Source organism: Solanum lycopersicum, chromosome 4, assembly GCF_036512215.1.
Source record: "Solanum lycopersicum chromosome 4, SLM_r2.1".
Classification (NCBI taxonomy): domain Eukaryota; kingdom Viridiplantae; phylum Streptophyta; class Magnoliopsida; order Solanales; family Solanaceae; genus Solanum; species Solanum lycopersicum.
The window spans coordinates 956441-980875 of record NC_090803.1 but is presented as its reverse complement, the minus strand read 5'-3'; the positions used below and the strand labels follow the sequence as shown (position 1 = coordinate 980875).

Genomic DNA, 24435 nt, shown 5'->3' with positions numbered 1-24435 from the left:
CTTTCCGTATTCTATCACGAGAATTCAGAATTCAAATAATTTAAAATAATCTATCCCAATATTTGTGATATACGTGTAGATATTGAAATTTTGTGAGACTCTAAAAGACATGTTCAATTTGAGATGAGACTCTAGAAGATGTGTTTAGTTTCAAAGACATCTTGAATATTCTACAAATTGATGGAATATTAATATAGAGGTCAAATCATATTGGTACGAGAAATACACCACTATTTCTCTCTATTTTATTGTGATTGCAATTTATTTTTTTATTTTCTGTCACCTTAAAAATCACGAATAAGGTATGTTAACAACAACATAACATAAAAGTTCCATAAATTGAAATCTACTCTTCTACCTTCCAAATACTAGCTAAAACTTCATAAAATTTTGTCGACTCTTTTTCTTCATTATCAATCTTGAATCGGAAAAGGCTTAAAATTACCCTTAAACTATTTGAAATAATTTAAATATATTGTTAAATTATATTTTGAATAAAAATATTCTTCCCGTCTAACTACTGGACCACACTTGCCGTTGTATTTAACGAAAGCATCTGGTGTGCTTAAATACCACATGGACTCCACATGTCCACGCCAAATAGACCCCAACTCCATATAGATCACTTAAATCCCTAATTTCATCATTTCCTTAAAATTTAAATTTCTCTTTTTTAGTTAATTCGAACACCACGATCATAAAAAAAAAAAAAAAATTCAAAATTGATTATCAAAGCATATTTTTCTCTAAAAAGCAATACCCAAAATTGGCGGCCCATCAAAAAACGGCAAACCCAGTTAGCTAAAAACCCAAACTCATTTCCTTTTATCTTCTCGTCTTCTCAACGAAGGTGCGCCTTCTTCACCGGCAGGAATAATTTCTGGTAAGTTTTCCCTTTTCATGCTTATGTTTTTGATTTTCTGTAGTGATTTTTACTAAAAGTAGTTTAAAATTTGAAGAAGTAAACATATGAACTAGTCGAACTAATTCTACAACAATTTTAATCATGTATAAACGGTATAATTTTCCGTCAAAGGATGACCACTAAATGATGCTAATGAACTATATAAAACATTTTTTTTGTGCTGAAGAGTATGATTTCATTGCAATTATGTAGATGGATAACTAATGAGAGCTTATTATTTCCTAGGAGTGGTAGCATTTTATCCAAGTATCTAGCTTGTTGTTGCCTAATTAATCTAGAAATGAGGCTTAGTATTTGTTGTATCTGGACAGTGGATAGAGGTTACAACTTCAGTTTGAACCTCTATTTGTTGACCTTATGGCGAAGAGCAACGTTTTCTGAGCAAAACTATCTGGTTTCAATTAGTTAGTAGTGTAAAGCGACATTTAATTTAGTATTCGTGACTGAAATCTCCTGTGTATTAGCCGGTCCGTCCCTCGTTGATGCACAAGTTCCAAGCTCGGGGAGTATGAGCCTACCCCTCTAGCTAGATGCAGGGTTTAATTTAGTGACTTGCGACTACCACACGTTACCAGTTGTACTTTCTTTACCATTTAACCGAAGTCCTGTGGAAATAAGGAATGTCAGTATGTCTGGAAGTGTTTGGGGAGTTTCGATTCAGTTGACCTGGCTATGCCTGATTCTGAAGTTAGATACTTTTAGGGTTCTCTAGTAGTTGGTAGCTGCTACTTGTTCATATTTCTTACGGAAGGATGCATAGAAGTATAATTTTTGACAGTAGAAAAACCAGCATGTGGCATAACTGGTGCAATGATATTTCTTCTTAAAGGAAGAGACTAATTTGATTGTTTTGTCATCGTATTAGTAGTTTATGAGTCCCGATTGATGCATCAGCTGTTTGGGGACACTTGGTGATTCACTAGTTTTCATGTATAGTTGGAGATATTATGGGATGAAATATCTTCACACTGTCCTTACTGAAAGGAACAGAGTTAGGTGGCGCAGCCAAAGGTGTATAGCTATGTCTACTAATTTTTGTCGAAGAATTTCCTGGACGAAAGATTGGGGATGTTAAGTTTTTAATAATTCCAAGTCAGGGGAATGTTAAAGAAGTAATTGGGCAAAATTTACAAGTCTCTTTTAGTAATGTGTGTCTTTTTTCTTTTTAAAAGTTTCAAAAGATTAATGATTCAGTATCTCCTTAAAATTTTCATGTCTTGTTGTTAATTGCCGAACAACCACAACAACATACCCAGTGTAATTCCACAAGTGGAGTCTGGGGATGGTAGATTGTAGGCAGACCTTACCCCTACCTTGGGAGGTTAAGAGGTTGTTTTTGATAAACCCTCGGCGGAAGGAAAAACATATCAAAGCAGATACTAAAAGACCATGACAAAGCATCCGAAAAAAAGAATAGTAACTACAAAATAGTGTGATAATCAAAGTACAAGAGATTGTAGATAGTAACAGAAGACAAGAAACTAAAAAAGAAATACTACGACTACTAGGAAGGAAGGATAAGCTAGACAACACTCTATTACCTACTAACCTTCTACCTGAATCTGTCCTTCACCACTTCCTAACTAAGGTCATGTCCTCGGTAATTCCCGAACTTCTTTGATCAAGTAGACATTCATTACTAAGCATTCATAGGATACAAACTGTATAATTCATAATTGTCTCCTAATAAAAGTGAGGAATTTAAAAAGTCCAGAGTTGATTCACATTATATACATCTGAATAGTTTTCCCAACTGAGTCTATTCAAAAGACATCTAGCTTTCAAAGTGGGGACTGAGGTTTTCTCTCCTTCAGAACATCTTATATTCCTTTTTCTTCAAATTATCCAAAAAGTAAAGCTGCGAATGGACTGCTACGGCCTCGTCTTTACCTTCTGAACTTTCCAAAGTCCGACTGCTAAGACTTTGTTTATATCATTAGGTGTGACTACACGCAAGCAAAAAAGGTTCAGGAACGTAATCGACACTTACTTTGTTATATTGCAATGCTGAAAAGGTGTCTGCGGTTTCATATTCATACTGAGAGAGGTAATATGTACTGCATATTTGAAATTTCACCTCATTAGATTGTCCTGTTAAAGACGAGTCTCATAAGTCTGAATCCATGTGAACTGGTTACCTCTACTGGGTGTTTGTTCTCCAAATGATTTTCCAAGGCCAGTTATCAATTATATTGTCACCCGACTCACCTCTCACGAGCACTTGATACAAATCTCTCACTGTGAATTCTCCCTCTGTGTGACTCCATCTTACCTGGTCCTCCTTTTAATGGTTAATGTATATCTACTGTTTCCCCTCATTTTTGCTACCACTGCCTCTGGTGATTGGTTAAACCGGAAAATAAGGGGAAATTCTTCTCTGAGAGGGCTGCTCCAACACTAACTATCCTGCCAGAACTTAAATTTTCCCATCTCCCACTTGAAAGCATATAATTCCTGAATGCATGAACTTATGGAAGATGTTGCAGACAATAAGAACTTATTTTGGGAAGGTGATGGTGGGGTGGCCGGATGGGTGTAGTGGGAGTATTTTCTCATGGGTGCTTGGATTGTTGAATTACGTAGAGGCTGGTTATTGCTATTTCATTACCTAAAAATGGCTCTTAATGGAGCCTGGAGGGTTCATAATTTTACATCCAGAGACTCTCTGGTGATTATTATTACAGGTCTTGGAGCCTTCAAAACATGAGAGGGTTGCCATACTTTCTCCCAGTCTCACGCATTAGATTTTTTTTATTGATTGAATCATTTATAAGCTTAACATTACAACTTGTTTTTTTTTTGTGGTTGAAAGCACAAGTTGCATACTTTGATCACTCACCCTCATTTGCTAGATCCAAAGGTTTAATATTGCGCACGTTCTAATTTAACTTTCCTTGTGGAAGCCTTGGTCTCTTACTATGCAACATTACTGTACAAGTGAAAGGTCTCCATGTGTGAGAGAGTAATTTCAAAGTCGTCCTTAACTCATTAGTTACCAAAAACTGGAGAAAAAGAATTATAGTAATGTTCAACTTCTTTCTTAATGACATTGAAAGTGTGAAGGCTTATTTTTTGACAATTGCATCTTTGTCTGGTGCAGGTTTTCATCTTCAGAATATGAAGGTCATTAGTTATAACCGCATCATTAATCCCAGTTTTTTGCTCATAAATCATGAATTGCCTTCCAACATGTTCCATCGACCCCGGTTAATATCCACTTCAGCTCCAAGTATTTCAAGTTTCAATATGAGGAAAAATGACTTGATGATGAGATTACCGTGCTGCTTTGCTACGAGAGCTGCTCTTTCATCTTCAGTGAAGACAGACACTTCCAGTGGAAGTAAGAAACAAAAGAGCTCATCTTTCTACACTCATCCTAGTTTATTAGAGATGAAGAATGAGAAGGCAGCCAACCGTGTACGTGTTTATGAATTCTTGAGAAGCATTGGCATTGTACCTGATGAGCTCGATGGATTAGAGCTTCCTGTGACTGTGGAGGTCATGAGAGAACGCGTGGACTTTCTTCACAAATTGGGACTCACTATTGAAGATATTAACAACTATCCTCTTGTTCTGGGATGCAGTGTGAAGAAAAACATGATTCCTGTGCTTGATTATCTGGGCAAATTGGGTGTTAGAAAATCCACCTTGACAGACTTTTTGCGGCGGTACCCACAAGTTCTACATGCAAGTGTGGTGGTAGACCTTGCTCCAGTTGTGAAATATCTTCAAGGCATGGATATTAAACCAAATGATATTCCACGAGTACTGGAGAAATATCCTGAAGTGTTGGGGTTCAAGCTTGAGGGCACAATGAGTACATCAGTTGCTTATTTAGTAGGAATTGGAGTGGCAAGAAGAGAAATTGGTGGGCTTCTCACTAGATATCCTGAGATATTAGGGATGCGAGTAGGTCGGGTAATTAAACCATTTGTAGAATATCTGGAAGTCTTGGGAATTCCGAGGCTAGCTGTGGCTAGATTGATTGAGAAGCATCCACACATTCTTGGGTTTGGACTACAAGAAAGGGTAAAACCAAACATTCAATCCCTTTTAAAGTTTCATGTGAGGGAAACCACACTTCCTTCAGTAATTGCACAATATCCCGAGATCTTAGGAATCGACATGGAGCCAAAGCTTCCAAGTCAACAAGAATTTCTCAATTCAATAATTGAATCTACCCGTGAAGATTTTGGCCGAGTTATAGAAAAGATGCCACAGATTATCAGCCTCAGTAAAGCACCTGTTGTGAAGCATGTTGATTTCCTCAAGGAATGTGGTTTTTCCTCGGAACAAGTGAGAGAAATGGTCGTGGGATGTCCCCAGGTACTTGCACTAAATCTCGACATTATGAAGAAGAGTTTTGAGTATTTCAAAACTACAATGGCTAGGCCTTTGGAAGATTTGGTCGCTTTCCCAGCTTTCTTCACTTATGGTCTGGAGTCCACAATAAAACCAAGACATAAAAAGATAGCTGAGAAGGCCTTAAAATGTTCCCTTGCATGGCTTCTTAATTGTTCTGATGAGAAATTTGATCAGCGGATGAGTTACGACATTATTGACATGGAAGAAATGGAAGTAGGTGAATCATCCTTCGATATGAATACTCTATTGGAGCCCAGAAATGATGAATCAGCTTCTGATTACGACGATGATTACAGTGAAGACGACAATGTATAGACTACTCAAGTGGATGTTCTGTTCACTCCCCCAGAGTATGTAAATGCTAACTATTTCAAATTTTCTGAGTTTTGAATGGCCATGAAGGTGGCCAATGGGGTTTATCAAACTGAATATAGGAAGGGGGATATACTGATTGTTGTTGGTCCCAATTTCTGAAATGCATCTTAGAAGTTAGAACCTTAATAGTTAGACAACAGTATTCCACTACCATGCATGTTGCAGAATTTTACTTCTTCTGTTCAAAATCTTAAAGAAAAAGAAGCTTATAAGAAAATTCCTGCAACTAACAATATGTTCAACTACACATCCAAGTGTGTGGCCTAGTGGTAAATGAAGTGGTTGAGAACTTTGAGGTCTGAGGTTCAAGATTTGTCCTAGCCTTGGTGGACAGAGTTATCTGGTACCGATTGCTAGTGGGAGGTGACAGGTATCCTGTGGAATTAATTGAGGTACGCGAAAGTTGACTTAGACATCACGGTCATAAAAAAAAATATAATACATCTTCAACAACTCCTTTGGGACCTCAAGAGATTTACAACATGTTCTTATTGATCCTTAATCCTCAATTTGTTAAGTTACAAATGTACTTGTTTATTTGTATTCAGTCTCATCTTATGGGGATGCAACCTGAAAACGTTTTTGCATAGTTGCTAAAGAACCTGGTTCTTTGACTACTTGATTGTAGTATTGTATGTTACATGGATGGTGAACATCCTTACTTTCAACCTTAAGGTTTTGAGCTCGAGTCGCCTAGAGAAAACTCCTTTCAATTTCAAGGTTTTGAGCTCGAGTCACCTAGAGGGTAAAAAGGTTTGAGTCAACTAGAGAGTAAAAAGGTGGGAGCTCTTGGGGCAAATTTTGTTTTTCTTGAACCAGTCCAAAAAACTCCTATTGGGTATTGCATTGAAATAAAAAAGATAGTGTTCCATTTTTCTTGAGGTATCTTAGCTTGCATTTACGTACTTTGATCGATACAAATTTATGTTAAAAATAGTATACACATAACTATAAAATTCTGAATTCGCCATTGACTATAACCTTCGTAGTGCTTGCTTTTCTAATAAACATGATTTGAAGTGATATATAATTAAGAAGGAAAAAGAAAAAGAGGACTCAATCAATAAATCCTCTAATATTGACCTACTCCATTAGTCTCTTTATTTTTTTTGGCTGGCTTCACATTATTTATCAAATGGTCAGCCTAAAATTATAAATCAATGAATTTCTTGTATTTTAAAGAGAAAACACATCCTTGTACCTAATCCAAAATCAACCAAAACTACTCAAGTTTGAAGCCAAAAGGGCCATTTTTTCTTACAGAAATGCAAAAAGGGTCACATAATTTTCAAATTAACTTAAACAGACATCACTCATCCTTGATAACCTAATTCAGATGATGTATTATTAACATGTTAAATTACATTAATAACGTCAAAATCATTAAATTGTCAGCATACATAACTTAAAAATCGTTTTTCGAAAGAATGTTGTTTAAGTACGTACCACAGAGAAAGTAGAGCAGGTAAAGAGTCTACAAAGCTGAGTGCATATCTTAGCCACTTCAACACTGATCATACTTAATTGTATTTCAGCAAATCCACATCAACCACTTCCTATTGCTGAATATTACTAAAAAAATATAAATCCAAACATGCCTTAGTATTTGATAATATAAATTGATGATCAATCTAAAATCACTTATTACAAGCTAAAAATACAAATCTTAATAGATACTTGAGCCATCGAAAAAACGAATGATGAAGGCGGTATCAGTTGAATCTGGAGAAGCATCAAAGGCTAAAGGTCATGGAGTTAACAGAGGACTCTCTGTATTTGATCTTGTTCTTCGTATTGTTGCGATTGTTGGTACCTTAGCTGGAGCTGTAGCAATGGGAACTGCTGAACAAACTCTTCCTTTTGCCACACAACTTGTGCAATTTTCAGCTCAATATGATGATTTTGACTCATTTAAGTATGTCCATCTATAGAAACTACACATTTTCTATATTTTGAATGATTGATACAGTCTCGGAACTACAAGTTTCAAAAGTCTTTCTTTCTTAAACTTCGTATTCAGGTCAAACTACTTCATATAATTAACACAGAGGGAGTATATTTCATCATCTTTTTTTTTTTCTTGATATAGGTTGTTCGTGATTGTGAATGCAATAGTATGTGCATATCTTGCTCTTACTCTACCATTTTCCATCTTTCATATTATGAGGAGCAGAGCAGGAAAAAGTCGGATCTTGCTCATCTTCCTTGACGCGGTAATGTAGATTGAGCTGTTTTTTATATAGTCAGACCTCTTTATAACAACGTTGTTTGTGAGGATATTTTCTGACATCTATAGTGAAATGATAGGGTAAGGTGTATACATATTGTATCCCTATCTCTATCTCGTGGAGATAGTGAGGTTGAGTTTGAAAGATGCTTAGCTCAAAATAACATCAAAATAATGTGATAAATTGAAGCAAAGAACGATACGTGATAAGAAAAATCGAAGGGCAAGATGAAGAGTTAGTTTCACGCAGAGTTGGTTGTTACATACAAACGTTGTTATAGAGAAGTCTGACTGTAGTGTTTCGCTATAACTTTGTGGTTGATTAGAGTAGATTATATGTTTATAATTTTCTTGTTAAATTTTGAAGATAATGCTGGTTCTTCTCACATCTGGAGCCTCTGCAGCAGCTGCCATTGTGTATTTAGCACATACTGGGAACACTTCTGCTAACTGGTTTTCAGTTTGTCAACAGTATACCGATTTCTGCCAACGATCTGCTGGCTCTCTCATCGGCTCATTTGGCGCGATGGTGTGTCTTGTTCTCCTCATCATTTTCTCAGCTGTCGCGATATCCAGGCGATAAATCAATGCTGTTTACATTGGCTTGTGTATCTGTTGTGTTTGATATTTGACTAAAGTTTCATGCTTTGGATTTTGTATGCAATTTATCCTGTTACTTATATCAATAATATATATTGTGCCTGTTTAGTTTTTCAAATTGGAGTTCAAAAAATGATTCATTTTTTCTCAATTTACTCATCAATTGGAAGTTTAAGCCTCAAAATGAGAAAAAACTCAAAATATTCCATTTTATCTTTGGTTTAGGATTCAATTTACCTATCAAAATTTTATGTATGAAATGCTCAATCATCTTTTTATGTATTCAGAAGAAATAATAGTCGCATGTGACAGAAGGTGAGAAAAGAACACCTTATTCTGTCTAATAAAATTTTTATTGTAGCTAAACTAAGAACCTATTGTTGCTTGTTGAACTATATCAATTTATTGTTAACATATGACGTTGCAAGAAAAGGAACTTTTGTGCTATTGTGCGTGAAGTCATTACTTTTTTTGTATTATGAATTTTGTACTAAGCATAATACATAAACATGGTTCTTAACTTGGCGTCAACTGACAACCATGACCTTTAACTTTGGATATGCACAAGTAGACAGTTAAAACTTGTATAAAATTGAACAAATAGACACATCTGTCCTACATAACATCCTACATAAAAAATTTATATCCTATTTGACGTTCTATATATATTATGAAATATTAATAATCGTCTATTTTTAATATGAACAACATATAAATAACAACGAACGAAATTATATCATAGTGAAGAATACTCCAAAAAATATCACAATCTTTTTGATTTGATAAGCCATGCATAGACCACACTCCTTTAGCCACTCATCTTGACCATCACCTTCATATTTATTTTTTTTCAATTATAAACGTCCACCTTTAATTTTTCCCAATCACCTTTCATATTTATGCTCTTGTCATCCATAATTTTTGTATTATGATATGGATGATGTGCTTCTATTATTTTACTTGCCAATTATTTTTATCGATACAAGTGGCAATTATCATAAATATTTTTTATGGTTGAAGTTTAAATCCTTGTCTCTTTTATTCTTTTGTCCTAATACATTGATGGTTAGACTAAATTTATATTATTTTCCTTTTGTTTTTTTGTTGTTGAAAGATAAAGATAAGTTTCTTGCTTTTCTTACATCATCTCAAAGAAAAATTGATCTTATTTATGTGATGACGTTGGAATTTTAAATATTAAAAAAATATGTTTCTCATGATTTTTAATATATTGCGAATTAATAATGATATGACTAAGAATATTTGTAACGTAATTTTTAAATATGTAAAAATTTATTAATTCTTGTAAAATACATTATTTCTATTTTAGGTCAAACTAGAATAATTTAACACTCGAAATTCTAATTATATTAGTTAGATAAAGTTATTTCAACGCGGATTAGGTAGTCTAATGAATAATTTCCAATTTTATCAAATTATAAATCATAATTTTATGAAATAAAAATTAAAGTATAGGAAAAGTGAAGAATGAGGTTAAGTTGGAGAGTAAAGTCAAGCTTATGCACCCACTAAATTGACAATTTCTTTGCTAAATATAGAAATGAAAGGTAACCTTTGTAAAATATTAATATTATAATTTCAGAACCAAATTAATTATTTTTCAAACAAGTGCTCGAAAATAAAATTCTATAGTAATACAACAATCTTTTTTTTTTTTTTTACCTATAGTACCATGACCTTTAAATTTCATCTATACGTTACAATTATTGATGAGATACTAGTAATCAACTTGTTTTAAATTGAGGCATAGTAATTATTGTTGTCGAAATATTTAATCGCCGCGTACCGCCTTCTTACTGAAATTGATAGGATGGATTCATAGAAATTTGTGACACTTCCCCTAGTTGAAATTTCTCCATGGCTTGATGAGGCATAACATATCCATTAACATTGGTCATTAATGTATTATTTTGGCTAATAGTATTGTATGAATTATTGTCATCAAATAGTTGTGAAATTGATCCAAAATAATCCATTTCTAATAAATGAGATAGTGAACAAGTCCTTGGTAGTTTCAATGTTTGTTGTCCATTAGAAGCCACAACTTCATGAATAGGATTAGTAACACTCATTATTTGAGGTTCTTGTGTGTCTTCTTCAACTTTCATCATCTCTATAGCTCTTTCCAAATTCTTCTTCTTATAAATTCTACAAAGTACCCAATCATCCAACTGAAAAATCACCAACAAAAAACTAAGTATTAGTCATAACAAAAAAAAAAGAAAAAGAATGAATAGTATAAAAAATTTAACTTATATTCACTGATCAACGCTAACGTAATAATGTTTTTATTATAAGTACAACTTAACTTGCTATAGAAAGTTACATGCCATATTTTTCAATATAGTATATATCAATCATTACACATAATTATTTTTTAAATGATTATTTGATTAATATACAAAACTTAAACTATACTCTATGAAAAAAAAAAGCGATAAACAAATTTTATAGCTAAACAAAATTAGAGACTCATTATCGGAAATAATTATTTTTCCCATCACGAATCAATGAGCTATAAAAAAAATATTTTTCTACTCAATTCCCATTAATCAGCTCACTGAAAGAAAAAAAAACGTATACATTTACATTGAACTACTTTAAAATATCCACTAATTTTCTTAGTGAATATTCAATCAAAATATCTAGGAAAAAAATAGTGTTTCCAAAGGCTTACCCTCATGGATCCATTTGGCCTAGTTGGTTGAGTCCTTGATTCACTCAATCTATATTCATGCATGATCCAATCAGTCTTGATACCTTTAGGGGGTTTTCCTTTATAAAATACAAGAGCTTTTTTAATACCAACATATTTTGTTCCACTATATATACCTTTATCTGTGCCTGTGGCTTTCCAATAACCAGACACAGCTGCCCTATTTGGCCTAACACCATTTGGATATTTTCTATCACGTGGGGTGAAGAAATACCATTCTTTTTCTCCAAATTCAGTTTTTTCTACATTAAAAAAACAAAAAAAACTCAATATTAATTCATAAAAATAATTATTTGAATTAAAACGCGATTATATATATATATATATGTTTACTAACCAGGCAATTCCCAGGGATCGAACTTATAGACATCAACTTCGGGGATGATTGAAGATGGACAAGGCTTGGAGGTAGCTTGATTTCGAAGATAATACATGATTAATTCCTCATCTGTTGGATGAAACCTAAATCCAGGAGGGAGGTGATTGGAATTATTTTTACCAACCATTTTTTTTTAAAAAAAAAAGTTAATATATATGAATATTTGTGGAGGAGAAGAACAAAGGTTTTATAAAAAAAATAAATTATAAGCTAAGAGAAGTATGATAAAGTGGGGTTGATGTAGGGGAATTTGATTCTATGTAAGAGGAAAATAATAATATTGAGAAGTGAGAAGAATTAATTGAAATGTTTGAATGGGAAAAGTTGGCCAATTTATTCTTGAGGTTTTTTGTCTTGTTGCTAATTTTGTTGCATGACATGGGGTTTGATAATTGGCTGTTTTTGACTTGACATTTACTTGTATTTTTCGTTTTTTGTTGAGTAGCAGAGTCCATATTGGAGTTTCGATTATATTTGAATCGCAAATTTATATAGAATCTATTTGAAGGGTAACGGTCTCAACAAAATTTTTAATATCTAGAAATCAAATCCAGAACTTTTAATTAAGAATGAAGCAGTCTCACCGCTCTTCGTAACCTAAGTTGATGGCATTTCCTAGTATTGTGAGTATAGCAAACTATACTTGAAGATTAGGTAATATTTACTTTTAATTAATTTATTCCTCCATTGGATAACATGTCTATTATGAGTATGGGGTAGGGGTTGGATGAAGTACTTAGTACTTATCTTTTTCTTTTTGTTGTTTGTGCTACTTTAACAAACTTTCATTCCATAGCTAGCTTGCTTTTTCCAATTTTGAGTATCAAAAATAAAATAAGTAAATTTCCTTTCGAGAATTAATGGCTCTTTTCACGAATATTTTGATTGAATAGGTGAGAAAAAAAATCATAATAATATTTTCATACAGGAAAATTAGGAAGAATGTCTCACTATTTTACTGAAAATCTGTTTTTCATCATGCATTTTCCCAATGAACTGATTTAAAGAGAAATAAGTTTATAACATAAATTTCTCATTAATGTATACCGTAAAACTTTTGTTTTCTAATAGCTAGTTTGATGATCTTATATTGATATTGTGTGACCAAACGCTAATTTATTGGGAGATTAAAGTTAAATACCCAATATATAAAGACAAAAAAATATTACATCATTTTGTGCTATGTGTGTCTAACCTTAGTTTTGTGGACAAAATTATTCAATAGTCGTATTAGTGAGAGATGATTGGTACCTAATGGAATAATCTAGTTGTTATGAAATGGTGTCCGTGTTCCATTGTTAATCAAACAAATGGTATACCAAGGTGAACTCAGTTATAATCAGCGATGGACTCAGGATATTCAGGATTTTCATTCAGGGTGTTTAAAAAATAAAAATATAAATATGTTAAAAAGGCAAGAAAATTTTTGGGGACGTCATGCGTAGTTGCAAAGGAATCTGCCACTGGGCTATCTCTTTTTTCTTGTCATTGAGGGAGTTCAAAATATATATATTCACATAAATATAAAAAAATTATCTTATATATACCGTGTAATTTTTTACTGAGAGGGTTCGGATGGCTTACATGTAGGTCCACCCCTGACTATAACAGATGTCGAACCACTTTGCCTAATTCAACTATTTTACTTTTTCAAATTTTGAAACTTTTAGTTAAAATTCTAACTCTGCCTTTAGCTATATACCAATCATATTCATCAATTTAAAAGGTCGAAGATTTAGGTGTATGATGAGGACAATAATTATAGAGAACTTTGGAATTTTTTATTTTTTTTATATTTTCTCCAAATTAATATCTCTAATATTTGAATGTACCATGTCAAGTGTAATAGCTAGAGAGAATCATCTGTGTTATTGGCATGGCTAAATTAGAACTCCACTACATCTTTTTTCTTTTGTTTTTTTTCTAAAAAGATGGGGAAAAAAAAGGTCTTTAGAACAAATGCAAGTACTTTTTTTCCCCATTCCACAATGATGTGATAAAAACCTCTATGCACTTGGTGATCGTATAGATTCATTGTACATGTAATTAAAGAAATTGACTTGATAAACAACATTAGTAAAATATAAATAACGTTTAAACACACTCTATCAATTATTAAAACTTCACATTATCTTAAACGCAAGGGGATCAATTTGTAATTCTGTAGAAATAGTTCTAGTCAATCAAATAACTAAAAGGGTCAAGGAATTAGAAAGAAGTTATGAAAATATTATTACTTTCGATATATTAATTTAAAATATTCTTATGCACCAATAACGTTTTTTTCAATATATCTTATCACTCATTGAGAAGTTATATTTTTTTGTTTGTTGGTGAAATATTTGTGATTTATCTAATATACAACATAGTTACATGACTTTGATGGGAAAATAGGCCAAATACATAAACAGGTCTCTATACTTGTTGATTTTTTTCCCTCGGGTATTTTAACTATGATATTTTCCTATTGAATCATTAAACCACCCATAATTTGTTCCTTTTAAACAAACATCGTTGGCTGATGTGGAATCAGATTTTGTGAAGGGTATTGATAGATGACACATATTTTGTTTCAAAACTCATTAGTCCAATTGATAACGAAAATGTTCGAAAATAATTGTGCTTTACTTGATGAGAAAACAAATGAGATCCATAGAGTTTTCTTCATTCATTCAATCAATCAAAATCATTACGATACGAACATAATTGAAGACATTTACAATAGAAAAGCTGATCAAAATCAACCAACAATGGAGCGGTTCAATGATTCGATAGGAAAATGACGTAGTTGAGATACTTAAGAGAAAAAATCAAACAAATTTAGAAATCTATTTATGAGTTCGGCCGGGAAAATATTATACTTATGTGTATGTGACCATTAATAAAATTTATCCATGTATTCTTAATTAAACCAATTCCAAAAAATTTATCTTTTTTAAAATAAATAATAATGGCTTCAAAGAGAAAAAGGAAAAGAGGAAGAAGATAAATCCAAATTATTGGACCATCATCTCATAGTATTAATGTCTTTTCTATTTGTTATTTTGAGTATAAAGGTATTTAGGTCAAATGGTATAACAATGATTGGTTTCTTTTTATTGCAAGTACATGAATGTATGTAAGAAGCTTTATTTTAAAGCAAACCAATTACTCCTATAATTTAACTAGCAAAAAGTCCTCATAAAGTACCTTTCTTTTTTTTTTCTTTATTGATCAAGCATATCTTCTTTCTTTCTTTTAGTTTGATATTCGTATAGAAATTTTTATTAATACAAATTTATATTTAATATTCGTATAGAAATATTTATCAATGTAAATTTATGATATAATGATTGCTCAAGAGAAAATCAAATATTAATATCAAAATTTTTCATATTCAATCAAAGCTTAACGGTAAATGTCTAATTAAAAAAGAAAGAGATTTATTTATTTTCAACACATAATTATAGAGAAGATATGTTTAGTTCAATAGATTTCAATTCAGAATCACGTATAATAGTTGAGATATTAAAAAATAAGAACTAAGATCAACAACGGAGTCAAAATTTTCAAGAAGCGAGTTTAAAATGTATAGAAAAAAATATCAAAAGGAAATTTGACATCTATTATGTACACATATGAACTTATTTAATTTTAATTATATATAAATAACATGATTTTTCTTCGAAGAAAGTTCGAACGAAAACCAAAAGTAGCTATAAGTCTCCCATGCTTTAGAAAAATTGACAAGTGTCTCTTCAAAAGTGGTTATAAAAGATAAGCACTAGATTAAAAAATTGTATATATTTACATAAGTTAACTTGTGGTTATTATCCTAGCCACCTCATTATTAATAGGCTGTGTATTGAAGCAAATCAGATCAGCCCTTTGATTTCAATGTCGATCCATTTTAAAATGAAAATTAATATCCATTTTATGTGTGTCAACACAATTATTATTATTATATTATTATATTTCTATGAATAATTATAATATACCTATTAATTTCTTTCATTATAACTATATCGTTTTGTTGTTATTACTATAACTATCAATATAATTATTATTGCTATATCGTTAATCACCATATATATTTTAGCTATTTTATCAAAACACTTATTAATTATTGATATTAATTAATTTTATTATTACGATCATTACTTTCATCATCAAATATTAGTATCATACCAAGTATTGCAATATTAACTATCTTCATCATTACTAATCACTAATATCAATCGTCACCATATCACTATAAATTATATTTGGCATCACTAATAAACATAAATATTATTTTAAAAAATATAAACTATTAATTTAATTTATTATTATACTTAATTATTTATTTATTTAAACTTTATACTTCGTTAGGTCTATTGTAATAAAATGAATTCCTCATTCTGGAAACTAAATAATTTTAATCATTTACTATTTTAAATTAAAACAACAGCATATAGGTTCAAATTTTCTCAACCTTAATAAAAGTAAATTAGGCGAATCTAATTTGATAAAAAAAAATTGTTTTACCATCGTACAAAAACTAATCACATGACTATTTTAATAATTGATTAGATAATATATATATATATATATATATATATATATATATATGAATAAAGATAATGAAAAATATAAATATCGATATGATATGTGATGTAATAGTGAGACTATTCATTTTTAATCTAAAGTTTCGAGTTTTGTGTGTGAAAAAATCTTATTAAAATATCATCTCAAACAAATTTTACAGCTCGTGATTCATGCTTAATTGAAATTTTAATATGAACTTTGAATGCTAAATAAAAAATTTAAAGAAAAATAAAAAATAATGAAGGATATTCCATGGATATATTAGCAAGTTTGTTTGGGTCCCTATTAAATTCCCTTTTAAGTTAGGATGCGTTGAAGGTGGATTATCTTTACACTATTTCTTTTTCATTATTCCTTCAATATATCACTAATCATAAATTTATTAAATTTATTGAATAAAATACTATATTTATTCTTGTGTCATTGCTTGCGTCATCTAGACACTGATATATAAATTCTGAGTTTTATTTCATATATTTCGAATAGTTGTCATATTGTATATCATGAGAAAAATTCATAAAAATCTAAAAAAAAATCATATTTATAATTATAATTTGCATAATTATGTTTCATAGTAAATTTTTATTTGTTAGAGAACAATTCACATCTGTATAAAAATCACACACAATTTTGATTTGTATAAAATTATAGACAACTCAAATCAGGCGTTTATGTCTATAAAAGTTGGTTTGTATATGTATAAGTTTTTTTTATGTTTGTATATATGCATAAAATTTGGATGCATACAATTGAATCTAAATAAAATATTTGTATATAAAATCTCTCACCTTCTCTCGCTTTATATAACACAAATTATACAATTTGTGTTTATACAAAGCGAAAAAGAAAGAAGTGCAAAAGAAAACTGGTAGCGGATGATCTTATCATAAATATTTTTTATTTATTTATTTAATTTTTTAATATAAATACAAAATATAAAAAAAGTTATTTATTTCGTCCAAACACATAAATTCATGTGCTTATGTGTTACTATATTACTGACTTTTGGTATCATAATTATGAGCATAAATCATAATGTAGCAATGTGCAGCTTTAAAAGAGGAAGAAAAGGTCATATGCAGATATAACATTGAAACATCGTTGTTTTTAAAAAATTAATGCAAACAATAATATCAGTACATGTAACAGTAGTTATTACTATCAATTATTTCTCGTGTTTTATTTTATATGAATTATTTTAATTTGATATTAAGTATTTTTTAAAAAAAAATATTTAAAATTTGTAATTTAAAATAAGTGATAGATATTTATATAGCTGAAAGTCATTTCATTGAAACGATATAATAACATATTAAAGTTAAATACGTCATTTTTGGGGGATTAACTAGTCTTCCTTTTTACATGAATATTAAGAAATTATAAATAAAATAATAATTTTACTGATCTGTCTATTAAATATCTTTTAAGAAATTTTACAAACAAACGCAGACACTTTTTTAAAAATTTATTTACAAGGTAGTAAAGAAAAAAATATAATTAAGGTGTTTTTAATTTAATAAAATGAATAAATAAATGAGATAATTATATTTTTAAAAATAATTAATTAATAGGAAACGAAAAGAATATTATTTGTACCTAACGTTGCAGATTTTTCTATTAATTAAATTTTAGAATTTAATGTTGATTCTGAGGAAGGGAATACTTGTTTATAAGAAATTAAAATAGTGTGCCATATCGTATGGTCCCAATTTTTTTTCTGCTCAAAATAGTAAAGAAAGAAATAGGGGAACGTCGTTTTACTTGTCATAAATTTTAAAAATATGTTTTTAATTTTATTTGTTATTTATATCCAGAAAAGATTTAAAAAATTCATGTTTAATCTTCAACTTTAAATATTTATTCTGAAAAATCACTTTTTAAAACTTAATCCAAATAACATTTAATAAGGATAGTGTGGTAAAATACTAGTATATCAATATTATTGTTCTATTGGATGTGTCAAGTTAAATAGTGACAAGTAAAAATGAACGGAGGAAGGGATATACTGATATACTATATATTTGTTTCTAGTTATCCACTTCAAGTCTTTATTAACATGAACTTCAAGTTATGCTCTATTATTTTAGTTAATTTATCTTACTTTTTATCAGTTTTTTTAAGAAGATATATATTTCATTTTTTGACAAACTTTTTATTAATTTTAACTTAATATGTGTCATGTTAAATATCATGAAATTAAAGAATATTTTGATACATTCTAAATATTCAAGTTAGCATAACGAAAAAACAACTAAAGCAATAACTTAGGTTTTGGGCGTCATTTTTCCCCCTAAATATGTATCGAACGTATACATATTACTAAAAAAATAAAAGCCTCGCAATTCGTAAAGAAATTTTTAGGAGTAAATCATAATTTTTTACGTACATATCTTATTGTACGTGGATATCATCGTAATAATTGAGAAATAAAATAATTTTAATTTTTAAATGTGATTATCTATTTTGTTCTTGCATTTATATCCTAACTTCTAACATGAACTCACACTATTATTTTTATATTTACCAATTTTATTATTTTTATTCTCTTATAATTAAGTATTCTGAAGTCTCTCCAATAGTCAAATCTTTTTCATTATGCATAATCTATTTATGTTTACAAAAAGATCAAACTTTGCTTTTTGATGTCTTCTTTAAATTTCAAGCATTAAAACAAGTTATCATTATATTGAAGTAGAGCAATACTATTCATTATTATTACATCAACTTATCAAATTCAAAACAAGACTATTTCGAAACAATCTATCTATTTCTTAAATTCTTAGGTTTGGATATTATTCCAACTTTATATTTTAACTTTTCATTAAAAATTACATTATTTACATTCTTATAAAGTTTGGCTACATCCTATCCCCGCGCACTTCTCTTAAAAAAATTCTAGTTAGAGAGAGATCTAACCGCCCCGGGGAGACTTCCTACTTCCTGTAGATTCACCAAAAAGTTTTTGTATAGAGCCAAAGGTGAACCCAGGATTTGAAGACTTTGGGTGCATCAATATAAACATAATAAAATAAAAACAATAAAAACAGGCTTTAGTAGGTTTTGAATTTTGGTCTAGATGGTGTTATCTCTAGCTTCTACCTATAGCACAAGATTACTTTTATGTTATTTATGGATGTACTGTTGAGTATATCCTAATTTCTACCAGTTTTTCAAAATAGATATACATATATACATATGATTTTTTCGAAAGTTAACGAGTACACGTTTACCCCTCTTGAGTCCGTCCGTGTATAGGGCAAGTAAATGTAAGGAGATAATAATTAAGGATAGCTTAAACCACATGTTGGAAATAATTATTGGGTCAGGTCCACTCATAAGAGATGCTAATTAGACTGTTAGTGTTAAACCATAAGTTTGTTCTTCTCTTTTAACCCTAACCTTATGAATAAAACACTATTATATACATATATTATATGGATATAAGAAAAAATAGCTTTTACTTATTAGACGACTTCTACTGTTTGTGAACACACATATATATAGAAAGATAGAAAATATATATATATATATATATATATATATATATATATATATATATATATAAATAGATATTCAAGGTCAAACGTAAACCCTCCAAGGATCATTTATATAAGAAAATATTTAATACAAGATCTTGATAATTTTTTTATAATTCATTTATTAATTTATGGAAAAATTCAGATTCATGTGGCATAAACTATTATCAAAGGAGAAGATCCTACAAGAAGTTACTCCATTCTCCTTGCTCAAACCAAATCTTTTTTATTCAGCGTTGAAGAGATCTCATCCAATTCACCACGACAGGGATCAAAAAGGGAAAAGAATGCAAACAAAATAATCCAAAACTATCATGAATACTTAGAGTAATGGAGATCCAATTGGTGAAGTCATTACCAAATGTGCAATGTTGTTCCAATTAGTACTCTTGTTGTCTTCAAAATTTCCAAAGCAACCATCCATTTGTACTTCACTTGAGTAGTTTCCAGGGTTTTGGCTATAACCATATTCTGGAAAAAGCTCATCTAAACCCTCAATGATGGAAAATTCTGTTTGGATGTCATTATCTTTTGTTATTGTATCTTCAAATATGCAAAGATCTTCACCAACCTCAACATTTTCTTCGATATTATTGAACGTAGAACGCGTTGTAGAATCACATATTTTTGTCCTTGTGTTCTTGATAAAACCATCAAGAAGTATTGCACTAATGTCATTTATAGTTGGTACATTTGTGCGTGACATTTGCCAAGCTTTTAGTATGTCAAGACAAGGGATTCGATGCAAAGTATTATGAGGACGACGATAAAGATTATTATTATTGTTATTATTATTATTATTATTGTTGTTGTTGTTGTTATTGTATGTGCTTTTGTTTCGAACAAGTCTAGCCTCTGCTTCAAGCCTAGCAGTCTCCCATTCAGCCATATGGCTAAGGCTAGCAATGGACTTATAATTTGAACCATCTCTCTTTGGTTGATGAGTCATGGGATCAATGCCCATATTGATTAGTCTCTTCTTTAAACGTGTGTTCCAATAGTTCTTTATCTCGTTATCACTTCTGTTTGGTAAGTGAGATGCTATAATTGACCACCTAATAAATAAAGAAATAAACCAACATGTTACAATTGCACAAATCACTTAATAGAGTCAGAACTTTGACTAAGAGAATTTAAAATTTTATCGGTCCATTTTTTCGACTATTACCTATTTCCAAGAAGAGCATGAAGTTGAAAGATGGTTCTTTCTTCCTCAGAACTGAACTTTCCTCTCTTGATATTAGGCCTTAAATAATTGATCCATCTCAGTCTACAACTCCTTCCACATCTCTGAAGCCCTATGGTTCAAATGTGAAAAAAAAAAGTATATTATTGACGTCATCAGAAATTTTATAAATATTATATATACCATTACTATGGTTTTAAAAACTTTAAACAAAAAATCAAAAAAGAAGTAGGGATTGAATAGAAAACCTAGCTACAAAATGAATAAATTAAGTTTATAATGTTACCTGCCCTAAGTGGCAAATCACTCCAACTACCATACCCATGTTCATCAACATAAGCTAAGAGCTTTTGGTCTTCATCATGTGTCCATGGCCCTTTCTTCAAACCATCTTTATCTAAACATGGTGATCTTCCCATTTTAATTATAACCTATAGTTCCAAATTATAATAAGATATATAATGTGGTACTTCTCTTTTACCTATCTTTTGGTGAGATGTAATATTTTATGGAAAGATAAGTGAGAGTATATATGAAAAGAAAGAATTAAATGTTATGACCAACGCTGTACCACAAACTTTATAATAATTAAATATTAGTACATAAATTTCTGAATACATAAAATTTAAGGAGATGGAAATTAGCCATGTTTATTTGATTCTTTAATTGATGTGGTCCATGAAATAGTGAAATGATCTTTTCAAAAACATGAAGTGATGGCAACCATAAATGGCTCACCAAATTATAGTAACATATCCCCCCTTGGCAATTACTCAAAAAGAATAATCAACTTTCTTATACACACCTAATTTTTTTTTCTTTTGTACTATAGTCTCATCCATAATAATTAATAAATGTATGTTATTCAGAGTCCGAAACTCAAAGGGTAGAAAATATTAACAAAAATTCCAAAACGGTATATAAAATTTTATATAAATCAAAACGGTAAAATCGCTGCCGACGCAGCGATTTACTTCAACTGAAAAAGTAAAATCGCTGCTGAGGCAGCGATTTTGCCAAAAAAATTTTTTTTTAATAAAAAAATAAAATCGCTGCTCAAGCAGCGATTTCAAAATGTTTCTTCTTACAAATTGCTACAGGGCAGCGATTTAACATTATTTTCTAATTTTCTTTTTTTTTAAAAAAAATAAGGTATATCGCTGCTCTAGCAGCGATTTATATTAATTTTTTTTTATAAATCGCTGCCTAGGCAGCGATTTATTTAAAAAAAAATTATTTTTGTTATTAAATCGCTGAGCAATTTTTTAAATAAAAATTTTTTTTAAAAATGTTAACTTATGTTTATAATTTATAAGAAAATATACATTATTTTAAAAAAATTAAAAATAAGTAAATATATTTTCTTTCTAAAAAAAAGATATTATATTGAATTTAAATTTAAATAATATTTGAATTCAAATAATTAATTTTTTTAAATAAAAAATTAAATGAGAAAAATTATTTAATTTTTTTTTAAAACAAAATGCTCACCTTGCATTGTTGTAGCCCAAAAAAATTTTAATATAAATCGCTGCTAGATTTACATAATTTTTTTTTTTTTTTTTTTGTAAATCGCTGCTCTCTAGCAGCGATTTATATCAATTTTTTTTTTTTTTATAAATCGCTACTAAGGCAGCGATTTATATTGGAAAATATATATATTTTTTTTATAAATCGCTGCACTGGCAGCGATTTTTTTTAAAAAAAAAAATTCTTCGTAAATCGCTGCCAGAGCAGCGATATACCTTATTTTTTAAAAAAAAAAGAAAATTAAAAAATAATGTTAAATTGCTGCCCTGGCAGCGATTTGTAAGAAGAAACATTTTGAAATCGCTGCTTGAGTAGCGATTTCATTTTTTTATTAAAAAAAAAATTTTTTGGCAAAATCGCTGCCTCAGCGGCGATTTTACTTTTTCAGTTGAAGTAAATCGCTGCGTCGGCAGCGATTTTACCGTTTTGGTTTATATAAAATTTTATACACCGTTTTGGAATTTTTGTTAATATTTTCTACCTTTGAGTTTCGGACTCATGTTATTCACGATCCTGTTTACTTTTACTTGTTCCACTTTAGTATATCAAGAAAAGATTTGAAAATATCTTACTATACTGTTAACTTTTAACGTAATTTATTTTTATATGTACAATATAATTTTTCAATATAAAATGTTCAAGTGACCAAATGTTCAAGTGACCATCCTTCAGTCTACGTAGTTACGCCATTGTTGAGCAAAGAAGAAGAGTAACAAAGTAATGAAGTGGTGAACATGAAGGGTTATATATATATATATATACACACACTAGACTCTATTGACATATGTTGTAGAAATGACTAGTAATCTAGAAATTCAACTCCAGAGAGTTCAAGCTATTCTTAGAAAGTGTGATGAATCAAGATGGAGATTTAATTTATTTTTTTTTTGGAAAAAGCTTAAGTTAGCTTATTTATGTCACGATTAAAAATTTGGTTCATCTATGCAATTTCCATTTAGAAAAAGACTTATTTACGCCATTATTTGTTAATTAAAAATACTAGTTTTGCAAAATATACATGGTCAATTACGATTCAGTCACATCATTAATTAACATGTTTTGAAGAGAAAAGACTCATATATGTCATCCTCATCTACATCATTTCAGTTAATAAATAATAATAATCTGAATTTTAGCGTAGAATAGATCGAACTTGTTAAACCAGTAGAACATGATAATTTTCAATAAAAGAATCCTATGTTCTTTACTTTTTGGTCATTCAATAGGTTTTTTGTAGGGTCGCATTATAAAATTTGAGAAAAACTAGGTTCTTGTAAATTGAAGCTAAGCGAACTTTTGAAGATTTCGAAACTGCGGAATCTAAGTTTTTTTATTAAAGTAATTCAAAATAAAAAAAATAAAATTGAAAAATATTAAAAATATATATATTAATGTAATGCAACAATGTAGGATTTGAAAATAGTAAAGTATAATGCTTATGCACACATTATTTCCACCTCGAGAATGTTTAATTTTTAATAAACCATCGACACAAGAAATAAGAGACGTTCAACTTTACTATAAAACACATTAAGAAAAAAATTAACTTTATATATTTGATGTATTTCTCCAAATATCAGAGCACAACTATAAATAAGTTGTTTCCATAACAAAAATAATTCTAAGTGATAATAAATTTATGGAATAACAAATATTAAATTCTTTATTAATATTAGCTAATTGTCATTGTATTCAATATTGCTATTAACTTTAGAGATATTTATAAAAAATATTAATTGTTTCTAAATATATATATAACGATAACTAAACTACTACAGCTGCACCACATTTATATCCATTAAAATTATGTTTAAATACTATATATATATGTGTGTGATGTATTTCTCCAAAATATCATAGCACAACTAAATAAGTTGTTCCTCGTAATAAAAATAATTTTAAGTGACAAGAAATTTATAGTAATACAAAATATTAAAGTCTTTATTAATATTAGCTAATTGTCATTGTATTTAGTATTGCTATAATTTTAAAAATATTTATAAAAAATA

General features: G+C 29.7%; 4 protein-coding genes across 4 annotated transcripts; 2 read left to right on the top strand and 2 right to left on the bottom strand.

The window, feature by feature from the left end:
* The first annotated feature begins 771 nt into the window (after positions 1–771).
* LOC101248094 (transcription termination factor MTERF4, chloroplastic) lies at positions 772–6282 on the top strand. The gene is made up of 3 exons (XM_004236994.5): positions 772–883; positions 2866–2972; positions 4026–6282. The coding sequence occupies exons 2-3, from the start codon at positions 2930–2932 to the stop codon at positions 5603–5605; spliced, it is 1623 nt and encodes a 540-aa protein (XP_004237042.1). The 5' UTR covers positions 772–883; positions 2866–2929; the 3' UTR covers positions 5606–6282.
* A 542-nt stretch (positions 6283–6824) lies between these two features.
* On the top strand, positions 6825–8610 carry LOC101248378 (casparian strip membrane protein 2-like). Its single transcript, XM_004236995.5, has 3 exons — positions 6825–7580; positions 7755–7878; positions 8260–8610. Exons 1-3 carry the CDS (start codon positions 7363–7365, stop codon positions 8473–8475), a joined length of 558 nt encoding a protein of 185 aa, XP_004237043.1. The 5' UTR covers positions 6825–7362; the 3' UTR covers positions 8476–8610.
* Positions 8611–10066: 1456 nt separating this feature from the next.
* On the bottom strand, positions 10067–11893 carry NAP2 (NAC domain-containing protein 2). The gene is made up of 3 exons (NM_001365397.1): positions 11567–11893; positions 11191–11471; positions 10067–10684 (listed from the first exon to the last, which is right to left on the bottom strand). Exons 1-3 carry the CDS (start codon positions 11733–11735, stop codon positions 10307–10309), a joined length of 828 nt encoding a protein of 275 aa, NP_001352326.1. The 5' UTR covers positions 11736–11893; the 3' UTR covers positions 10067–10306.
* A 7891-nt stretch (positions 11894–19784) lies between these two features.
* Positions 19785–21681, bottom strand: LOC101266506 (transcription factor MYB106-like). Its single transcript, XM_010321147.4, has 3 exons — positions 21183–21681; positions 20879–21008; positions 19785–20765 (listed from the first exon to the last, which is right to left on the bottom strand). Exons 1-3 carry the CDS (start codon positions 21313–21315, stop codon positions 20033–20035), a joined length of 996 nt encoding a protein of 331 aa, XP_010319449.1. The 5' UTR covers positions 21316–21681; the 3' UTR covers positions 19785–20032.
* Between the last annotated feature and the right edge of the window lie 2754 nt (positions 21682–24435).

Coding starts and splice junctions, on each gene's coding strand:
- LOC101266506 (XM_010321147.4), bottom strand. CDS start 21,315: ATGGGAAGATCACCATGTTTAGATAAAGATGGTTTGAAGAAAGGGCCA. Junction 21,009..21,182: donor TGATTTGCCACTTAGGGCAG/GTAACATTATAA, acceptor TTTGAACCATAG/GGCTTCAGAGATGTGGAAGG. Junction 20,766..20,878: donor CATGCTCTTCTTGGAAATAG/GTAATAGTCGAA, acceptor TTTATTTATTAG/GTGGTCAATTATAGCATCTC.
- NAP2 (NM_001365397.1), bottom strand. CDS start 11,735: ATGGTTGGTAAAAATAATTCCAATCACCTCCCTCCTGGATTTAGGTTT. Junction 11,472..11,566: donor CGATCCCTGGGAATTGCCTG/GTTAGTAAACAT, acceptor TTTTTAATGTAG/AAAAAACTGAATTTGGAGAA. Junction 10,685..11,190: donor GGCCAAATGGATCCATGAGG/GTAAGCCTTTGG, acceptor GTGATTTTTCAG/TTGGATGATTGGGTACTTTG.
- LOC101248378 (XM_004236995.5), top strand. CDS start 7,363: ATGATGAAGGCGGTATCAGTTGAATCTGGAGAAGCATCAAAGGCTAAA. Junction 7,581..7,754: donor GATGATTTTGACTCATTTAA/GTATGTCCATCT, acceptor TTCTTGATATAG/GTTGTTCGTGATTGTGAATG. Junction 7,879..8,259: donor TGCTCATCTTCCTTGACGCG/GTAATGTAGATT, acceptor TAAATTTTGAAG/ATAATGCTGGTTCTTCTCAC.
- LOC101248094 (XM_004236994.5), top strand. CDS start 2,930: ATGCTGAAAAGGTGTCTGCGGTTTCATATTCATACTGAGAGAG. Junction 2,973..4,025: donor TCATATTCATACTGAGAGAG/GTAATATGTACT, acceptor TGTCTGGTGCAG/GTTTTCATCTTCAGAATATG.